Source organism: Cricetulus griseus, chromosome 5, assembly GCF_003668045.3.
Source record: "Cricetulus griseus strain 17A/GY chromosome 5, alternate assembly CriGri-PICRH-1.0, whole genome shotgun sequence".
Taxonomy (NCBI): Eukaryota; Metazoa; Chordata; class Mammalia; order Rodentia; family Cricetidae; genus Cricetulus; species Cricetulus griseus.
In genome coordinates, this window is record NC_048598.1 from 76,889,637 (window position 1) to 76,899,527 (window position 9,891).

The 9,891-nt window shown below is 42.2% G+C and overlaps 1 protein-coding gene across 1 annotated transcript in view; it reads left to right on the forward strand.

Moving 5' to 3' along the window:
- The window catches only part of Tnfrsf11a (TNF receptor superfamily member 11a), a 42,595-nt gene extending 37,340 nt beyond the window's left edge, over positions 1–5,255 (forward strand). Inside the window, exon 10 of the mRNA XM_035445838.1 lies at positions 2,938–5,255. Within this exon, the coding sequence (XP_035301729.1) occupies positions 2,938–3,296 (359 nt within the window). The 3' untranslated portion in view covers positions 3,297–5,255. The remainder of the gene's footprint in view (positions 1–2,937) is intronic.
- The last annotated feature ends 4,636 nt before the right edge of the window (positions 5,256–9,891 follow it).

The following is a 9,891-nucleotide window of genomic DNA, read 5'->3' on the forward strand; positions in this document are numbered from 1 at the left end:
CTGGAAGAGCAGCCAGTGCCCTCAGATTTTTTTTTTTTAAAGTTTAGTCTGTACCAGTTGACTCTTTCCCACAAATGTTAACCTGGTGAACTTGATGAAAGATTTTTTTTGTCACAAATCATCCCTTCACATTTTTATTTTATGTATTGTGTGTGTGCGTGTTGCGTATGGTGGGAGCACACATGCCACAGTGCACGTGTGGAAGTCAGAGGACAGTTTTCAGGGCAATGTGGATTTCTCCTCGCACTGTGGGATTTCAGGACTGGGCTCAGGTTGGCAGGCTTGTTGGAAGAGTGCTTTTACCTTGAGTCATTGTGCTCAAACCTGTGATTAAAGCAAACAACTCCCCTCCCCCCAAAAAAACTGACAAATAACATTGATAATCTCTTCCTAGGTAACTTTTTTTTTTAACTTGCTGTCAACAATTTAAGCGGTCTTTGCTTCATCCTTCTACCTGACCCATGCCTTCCAAAAAGGACATTTATTATTCTATGAGTCAAAGGATTATGGATTGTTTAACTATGTCCTGTAAGCTAAAGGGGTTGAGTTCCATACTGAAAATAAAAATAGAAAACAAGAATGTAGTTGGAGGTTTCTCATCCCTCCTGCCAGTTCCCAAATAACTACTCTAAGGCTTAATCTTAATTATAAATTGACCAATAGTTCATAATTGTTTGACAAACAGTTCAGGCATATTGCTGACTAGCTCTCACAATTAAATTAACTCATTTCTATCATTTTATATTTTACCATAAAGCTCGTGGCTTGTTACCTAATACCTTGTTTCCCCAGAGGCTACCTGGCGTCTCCCCAACTCTGCCTTCTTTCTCTATGTAATTCTGTTTGTATTTCCCACCTAGCTATATTTTGTCTGGTCATTGGCCAAAACAGTTTTATTCGTTAACCAATAAAAGCAACACATATTTGCAACATACAGAAGGACATCCCACATCACAAGAATGTATATTAGGATTTTTAGTATACTACTGTCAGGTTAAATTTGTTAAGGGGAAATGGCTTGAAGTGAAATGCTCAAGATGCAAGATCTTATACATCTCTGTTTTGTGTGTAGGATGACATGAAAAAAGCTCAGGGTTTTTACTGGGCTCAGATTAACTGAGATCCTGACAAAGGAGAAGTAAACAACAGTGGGCTCATCGTGATGATTTGTTGGCAGATAAAAATGTAAATGGTAAATAAATCCCATGTGCCATGACACTACCAGATAAATCTATGTGTGAGGAGGAGAAAGAAGAGATTAAATCCAGAATCGTACATCAATCCTGCACTAGCTAGAGAGGCCCTCTATTGTTTAATATATTGAAGAACAAAAGCAGTAAATGATGTCATAATAAAACCGTAGAATGACTGTACTGAGGAAAACCATACTTCAAAGCAATTCAGAATTACTGATTTTATTAAATACATATGGCATATGTTTAGTTAGAACGTAACATTTATGACATATATGTGTTACCTTGGTTTCTTGTTTTGACTGTCTGCTAATGACTTTATCTGGTAAAAACATATGAGAACTAACAGGAGGAAGAGAAAGTCACAGATGACGTCCATCTGTTTAGTGTACAATGTAGGTTACAAGCACTTGTGGGCACACTTCCAAGTGAGCAGGGAGGCAGAAACACTAGTAGGCTCCCTGATGTGGGGGGTGGGGTGCGGTAGGGGTTAGTTTCTGATGCTCTCCACCCTGTTGGGGGAACAGCAGGAATCACAGACCTCTGTGTCTTTGGATTTGTTGCTCACATTTAAAATCTTGTCTCCCCATGGGCTTTTCACTGTGACTCCATAGGAACTTCTCAGGAGTTACCCCCCCCCCAGCAGGAGGAAGGCTATCCCAAAGGAATTTCCTGAATGCCTTGTAGAATGTTAGTCACTGTCTAAAATTGTCCTTCCAAATTTGAGGCAACTTCATTAAAAAACGGTAATGCAAACTTCATCGTACTTGCATAAATTGCCATTGAGCTGGGTAACAACAGAAGATAGGCTCGAATGGTGGTGAGTACTGGAGACCTGGTGAGGGACCATTTTCATGGTCCTGTCCTCTGAACAGACCCAAGGTTCTGTTTGTGATGTTGAGTGTTGGGGGTTTGGGCAGTTATTTTTCACCTGGGGTATTTCTGGAAATTGGATCTTTAAATAATTGAATAATAAAAGGAGACAGATTTTCCTAATGTCTGTTAGACTTCCTGCTTGCCAGAAGTTTTTATTAATCTAAGACTGGTTTCTTCCAGTTATCTACCAAGGAATAATAGAACTGGATTTCTTCCTTGCCCCCCTCTTTCTTCCTCCTTCTCTCTCTCTCCCTCCATCTTTCTCTTTCTTTCTTTCTTTCTTTCTTTCTTTCTTTCTTTCTTTCTTTCTTTCTTTCTTTCTGTTTTTGAGGAATAAAACTGACCTATATTAACATCTGCTAGACTCTGAGCTCACTTAGCTCCATGGTCATCCTGTTGAGGCGGCAGGGCCCTTTTGGAAGGGGGTGGGAAGGCCATGCTTCAGTTGCCCCAGTGAATTGAGGTCTGTTCGGCTAGGCTGCTTCTTGTACTCCTACCTACTGTCATCCTTCCTCTGCCTTCTCCTCCCTCTCCTTTCTTTTCCTTACAACTAGTCTATCCCCACCCCCAGAAGCTTTCTTCCTTCTCTTCCCTGCCTCTCCCTGCAACTGAATGTTACCTAGATTCAAGAATCCAGGCGGGTTCTCCTGCCAGAGTCCTGGAATTGTGTGTGATCCCCGTCAGGTATGAGAAGACGAAACACAAGAATGACCCATATGCTTGCATCTTTCCCATCTCTTCACTTCTTCTCTGCCCCTGCTAACACAGCCCCCAAGGTGACCCAAGCTTTCCAAAGGAACGCCTGTGGTGGTTTCAAATGCCATCCTGTAGTTCTTGATGCAGCTTCTCTATGCTCTGTCCCTTGCAGGAAATGTGACGGGAAACAGCAATTCCACGTTCATCTCCAGCGGGCAGGTGATGAACTTCAAGGGCGACATCATCGTGGTGTACGTCAGCCAGACTTCGCAGGAGGGCCCGGGCCCTGCTGAGCCGGAGCCGGAGCCGGAGCCGGTGGGCCGCCCGGTGCAGGAGGAGACGCTGGCGCGCAGAGACTCCTTCGCGGGCACGGCTCCGCGCTTCCCCGACACGCGCGCCACCGGGGCCGGGCTGCAGGAGCAGGACGCATCCCGGACCGGGACCGAGGATGGGACAACGCGGCCGGTGCAGGAGCAGGGCGGGGCACAGGCTTCACCCCGTACCCAGGGATCCGGACAATGTGTAGAATGACCCCCGCGTTCTCTGCTTGCCCTGAGAGCAGGGCACCAGTGACTTTCCCTAAAGAGACACTGAGCACCTCCTCACAGGGGTAGGCTGTGGCCATGGTGGTGGAACCCACCTGTCACTTCTTCCTCCTGTGCTCTCTCCTCTGCCTACCGCCACCCGGTGTTGTCATTAAGTTTGGCCTTTTTTGCAACGTTGGTGTCCTGCCTTTTTGAGGTCTGTACCCCACCCCCACTCCCCATATTTATATTTCACTTGCTTTTGTCCTGTGCTTCTTGATATTGTCTCCTCTCTCTTTCTATCTTGACTATTTAAGGGGTTTCTTGACAATTCTGAAGGTGCTATCTCCTTTACACTATTTTGCACTCCGTCCTACAGTGGTCTGGTGATGACTTTTGCTAGTGTCCTCCAAACACTTTCAGGAAAAGGCCAGATGTGTGAGGCTGCTCAGTGACGTGCAAGAGTAGAGTGTCTTTTATTTTGTGGAAAAATTCTGTGTCTCAGTTTTTCTCAAAAGAAGGGAGACCCTACCCCCTTCCCCCGCCCAACAACAACAACCAAGGTTGTCAGGTTGTGTAGATCCAGGAGAACTAAGTTTTGTTTGTTTCTTGTTTGTTTTTGTTTTTGTTTTTGTTTTGCCAGAATAGCAGGTACTTGGCCACTAATCTCAAAAAATCCTAGCTTTTGTGGTGTGGCATTCTTATTTTTAATGGATTAGCTGTCTGGAAAAGATGGAGAAAGTGAACAGGACATGGGGCCAAAGAAAAAAGCAAGGTGCCAGGGAAATTTAAGAAAGAATGAGTAAAGTTGACATGTTAATTTGCATACTGTCTTTCTCTTTCTACATAACAATGTTGGGAATGTGCTTAGGCAGTAGGCCCTCTTTCCTTCCAAAGTATTTGTGCTTGAGTAATTCAGCCTTAAGGAAGTAAAAAAAAACAATCGTGTGTGTGTGTGTGTGTGTGTGTGTGTGTGTGTGTGTGTGTGTGTTGCATTTACATTACAAATCAGGAGATCTAGAGAGGTGATTTTCAGTTAAGAAGACTAAGAGTTTGAGTTCAATATCCAGTGCATTCTGAGTGGCTAGCAACTACTTGTAACTCCAGCTCCAGGGGATCCCATGTCCCCCTCTGGCCTCCACAGGCAACTGCACACATCTCATATATGCACACAAAATGAATTGCAAATTAAATTTTCTATAACATGGTTGTAAGAAAATTAATTATCCTACAGATTTTTTTTTTTTTTTTTGGCATGGGATGGGCCCTTTTGTAAAGAAACAGTAGAGTGAAAGTGGCCACTGGGGTGGGTTTATCATGGGCACTGGTTCTCAGATACTGGAGCAAAGGTAAAGCAAATGAGAAGTAGTTTTGTAATCTGGTAGGTTATAAGCATGTTAACAATGGTGGCTGCACAGCCATCAATACCCAGCTGAACAGAAAGCCTATCTGTCACTGGTCTCTTTTTCCCGATTGCAGTTCCACTGGGGTCATAGCAGATGACTGTGATTTTTAATGCAAAAGTAGAGAATGACTCTGTAATTTATGGGGCTCTTTCACTGGCATAAAGAACTGCAGAAATAACCACAGTGCTGGGGGATGCAGTGATCTTGTTAATATCCTTCCAAAGAGAGATGTTACTAAATTTAGCAAAACCATTAAACCTTTTGGTATGGAATGTATTAAATAAACTCCACAAAGCAGGATGCAGAGCTAAAACCCCACATCCACCATGACCATTATCTCTCTGCACCTACTTCTCCTTTGTACTTCCAGTTTTCCCCATACAGAGCCAATAATGATAGTGTAACATCATTTTTCCTACCCAGAGATATCAAAAGGTTCTTGAAGGCCACCTTCATGGACAGAGGAGTGACACAGATTTATTTTTTTTTACTGGTTTTCGTGTCTATTTCAATGACTAAAGAGTTGTGAAAATTTATATTTAAGGCTTTTCTTTACTACATTTGTGGAAAATAAACATTTTTAACATTAACTATAGAGTGTGTTATATGAAAATGAAGCTCCTCCTTTTTATTTATAGTTTTATGAGTTCTGACAAAATGAACTGTGTGATTAGCAGCATCACAAACAAGACCTGGGATGTTCTGTATCCATGCACCCCACCTGCCCCATGCCACTGACAACCCTCTGCCCTCTGTTCCTGCAGTTTTGCTATGGAATTGTATAGGTGGTAGCCATTTGAGTCGGACTTCTTCCCACGCAGTGTTGCTGCAACCCATCCAATCCTCTTTACTGATGGCAATAAGCCTCTATGTGGCTAGACATTTTACTCACTGATATTTAAAGTTCTTTTCTGTTGGAGACAATTACCAATAATTGTCTATCTCTAAAAGCTGTTGTGGACATGGAATGGGATTCCATTTCTCTTGGGTAAGCACCAGGAGTGAGACGGTGAGGTCACATGACAAATTATTTTCTACTTTCTAAGAGACCTCAAACTATTTCCTGGGATGCAGCACATTTTCCTTAGCACTTACATTATCATCCTTTTGGGTATTTGTTTTATATTAGCCACTCTAATCAACATGCAGTGTCCGAGCATGCTCTAACTTGCAGGCTGGGACTTAGTGTATTTTCATGTGCTTGCCCAGCCATGAAAACTGGGTAAAGTGTGTTCAGATCTTTAAACTGTGCTAACTTGTTTTCCTGCTGACTTTGTGTGTATTCATGCATCGTGCCAGCCCAGCTATCTCCAGCCCTTCTTGGTGAGCTCTGAAAGCCCTCTTTTTCACTGAATACAAAAGTACGCAGGTTTGTCTACTTTTTATTGAGAAAATTTCAATCATACTTTCCCCTCCCCCAATTCATCTCAAATCCTACCAAGCCAAATTTATGTTCTCCAAAAAAAGTCAAAGCGAGAGGCTGGAGAAAAGCTCAGTGGTTAAGAGCACTGGCTGCTCTTCCAGAGGCCTTGAGCTCAATCCCCAGCACCCACATGGTGGCTCACAACTTCTATAGTGGGATCTGATGACCTCTTCTGACATAAAGACATGCATACAGATAGAGAGCACCTATACACATAAAGTAAACAAATACATCTTTAAAAAAGAATTTAAAGCCGGGCATTGGTGGCACACAACTTTAATCCCAGCACTCGGGAGGCAGAGGCAGGTGGATCTCTGTGAGTTGAAGACAAGCCTGGTCTACAAGAGGTAGTTCCAGGACAGCCTCCAAAAGCCACAGAGAAACCGTGTCTTGAAAAACCAAATAAATAAATAATAAATAAATAAATAAGAATTTAAAAAATCATTCCTGGACCAAAATATTCTTTTGAGACTGGAGGAATGGCTCAGCAATTAAGTAGCAGTGCTCTTTCAGAAATACATGGATTCAATTCCCAACCCACATGGCAGCTCACAACTGTCTGTAACTCTAGTTCTAGCGGACCCAACACCCATGGCAAAACACCAATGTGCATAGAATAAAAATAAGTAAAATTTTAAAAAAATTTAAAAATCAAAATAAGCAAAGATCAATAAGACAAAAAAAATGTCCAAACAAAGTAAATGAGACAAAAGCTCATAAAAATACCACTGAATTTGTTGTTTTGTTGGGCAATTGCTCCTGGGCATGGGCCTGCCCTGGAGTATGGTTCATATACCCAGCGAGACTCCATTGGACAAAACTGATTTTCCCTTTGCCAGTGGGTATCAGTCTCAAACAGTTTCCTGGTTAGAGGTGGGACTCCCATGTCTGTTTCCCCTTCTCATTGCTGGGACCCAGGTGCAGCTTCAACCCATGCAGGTCCTGTGTATGCTTCCACAGTTGGCATGACTTCCTATGTGTTCAGTCCTGTTGTGTCGGGAAAACAATTTTGTCTTGGAGTCATGCATCAATTTTGGCTTTTACAGTCTTTCTACATATTCTTCCACATAGTTCCCTTAGACCAGAAGGGAGGAATTTGAGGAAAATATTATTCGGGACAAAGTACTCCAAAGCCTTTCACTCTCTGCACACTGTCCAGTTGTGAGTCTCAGTGCTGATTCCCTCTGCTGCAAAATGAAACTTCTCTGCTGTGGGTTGAGTGATCTGTGGGTTTAGCAACATGTCATCAGGAGTCATTTCATAGCTATCTTCCTTTAGCAAATCTTAGTAAAAAGTTTTCCCAAGGAAAGTGACCTATCTAGTCTTAGGTTCTTGGCCACTTTAGCAATGTTGGTTTTAGCGGTAGTTGGTTACTCCATAAAATTTGTGCCACCTGTACCAGTATATCTTGCAGAAAGGTCACTGTTATAGGTCACAGGGCTAGTAGCTGGGCAGTATTGATGACTGGCTTTCTTCTCCAGTAGCCCATGGGGTATCTTCCAATACCATGAATGCTTGTCAATAGGGGGAAGCTTCTAGTTAGGCACTAGCTCAATTTCTCTGTTTTTAATGATACATGGTAAGGGTTGTCTTCAGCAAAGGGCCTTACCATCAGGTTGCAGAGAACAACTAAGAGCCTTGGTGACAGCTTGTTTTGGTTTTATTTTATATGCTACTTGGTCTTTATCCCTTGTAGCTTTTAATAGCCTCTCTATGTTCCAGAATTTTTAGTGTTTTGGTTATCAAGTGTCATGAGCAGTTTCTTTTCTGGTCCTGGCTATTTGGTGATTTGTATGCTTTTTGTATCTTGATAGACACCTCCTTCTTTAGAGTGGAAAATTTTCTTATATGATTTTGTTGAAAATATTTCCCATGCCTTTGACCTGGGTTTCTTCTCCTTCCTCTATCCCTATTATTCATAGTTTTGGTATTTTCACAGTGTCCTAGATTTTCTGGATGTTTTTGCCTGGATCTTTTTCTTTTTAGATTTACTTTTTTTTTTTTTGACTGTACTATCCATTCCTTTTACTTTGTCTTTGGTGCCTGAGATTCTCTCTTCCTTCTCTTGTACTCTGTTAGTGACACTTACCTCTGAGGTTTTGTTTGACATTGTTTCCATTTCCAGTTTTATTTCAGTTTGGGTTTTCTTTAGTGATTCTATTTCTATTTTCATGTCTTAAAACATTTTCGTTATTTCTGTTTGTTTATGCTTTCATAGTCTTTATTGAGGGACTTATTCATATCCTAAAGGTCCTTGAACATATTCATAGTTACTATTTTGAAGTCCTTATCTCATGGCTTAGCTAAATTGCAGTGATTGAGGTCTTTAGCAATAAGGTTGCTGGTTTCTAGAGGAGGCATATTGTCTTGACTGTTCATGCTTGTGTTTTTATGCTGGCATCTCAGCATCTGGGATTACAACATTTTAAGTGTTTCTTGGTATAGATATCTGGTCTTGTCTTTGTTGGGTGGGTGCTCTGTTCTTTGGCTTCTGTTGCCTACTTTGGATCCTGATTAAGTGTCGTGGCTGCAGGGTCCTTTGTAGAGAGTACTACAAGGTCTAGGGGTCAATGGAAGTCATAGAGGGATGGAGATGGGCTTGAAAGGCTGGAAGGGCAGCAGGAAAGAGCTAAGGGGACCACAGTCTGCACCCACAGGCAGAGTCCTCAGGGAATCAAAGACAAAGAAATCATGGAAAAAACCAATTCAAAGATTCCAGTATATTCTGTCAACATTCACTATTAGGAAAAAATAAAACCTTACAATGTTTCTTTCTTTAGAAATGTATGTTCCAGGATGTACTCTTTTTAAAGTAAACATTTCCACAATTAAACCTCACAGCCTGGGAGCCTTGCTTGCTCTGTGCAATTACATAGTCTGTAACCATCTGTGGGACATGGCAGTCACCCTTCTCAGAGACCCATCCATGTGTGGTGACTTGTGAGTTTGTAATGAACATGTTGATATAAAAATGTTCATTGGTTGACAAAACATGGCATTTCCTTTTATTATTTTCTCATTTCACTGTTCTATGTATTGAGAGTAATGTATTAATCAGTTGGTGATAGCTGAGGAAAAAATAAAATTAAATGCAAATGGTATCATCTTCTAACCCTGGAAATGGACAAGGTGAGCAGCTTCAGTGTCGGTTTTGTCATCATAAAAAAGCTTGTTTAAATACATAGATCTGAAGGTAATTGTTTCTCATAGGCCTGAGACATAACAGGAGACTTTGTATCCTGGCAAAAATCCTCCATCATGGTTACCTTGGTCTGCAGTAATAGTGTGTGTGTTCGGGGGTGGGGGGGTTGTGGAGAACAGACTGTATGCAAGGCCAGTAGTCCTCACTCAAGAGGGTCCCTAGGCCAGGCTTGGTTGTGCATGACTTCAATACCAGCACCCAGGAGACAGAGTTAGGAGGATCTCTGTGAGTCTGAGGTCATCGTGATCTAAATAGGGAATTCCAGGACAACCAGGACTACATAGAGAGATCATCTATCAAAAAAACGAGGTCCCTAAACAAACAGACCTTTCTAAATGAGCATCTCCACACTGGGAAGGACACTAACATTCCCCAAGGTGACACCTCAACTGGTGGCCTGATATGAGGGCAGGAGGTGAAGAGTCAAGCCTGGCCACCAATGATTCAGCTTGGAAGACTATGGCAGATTAGTGAGGTCAGTGTGGTTGTATCTCTGGAGGCCAAGCCTGCCCTTGGCAGCAGATAAGTGTCCATGGGGCGAGTAATTGGGGACTTAACAGAGACCAGAAGC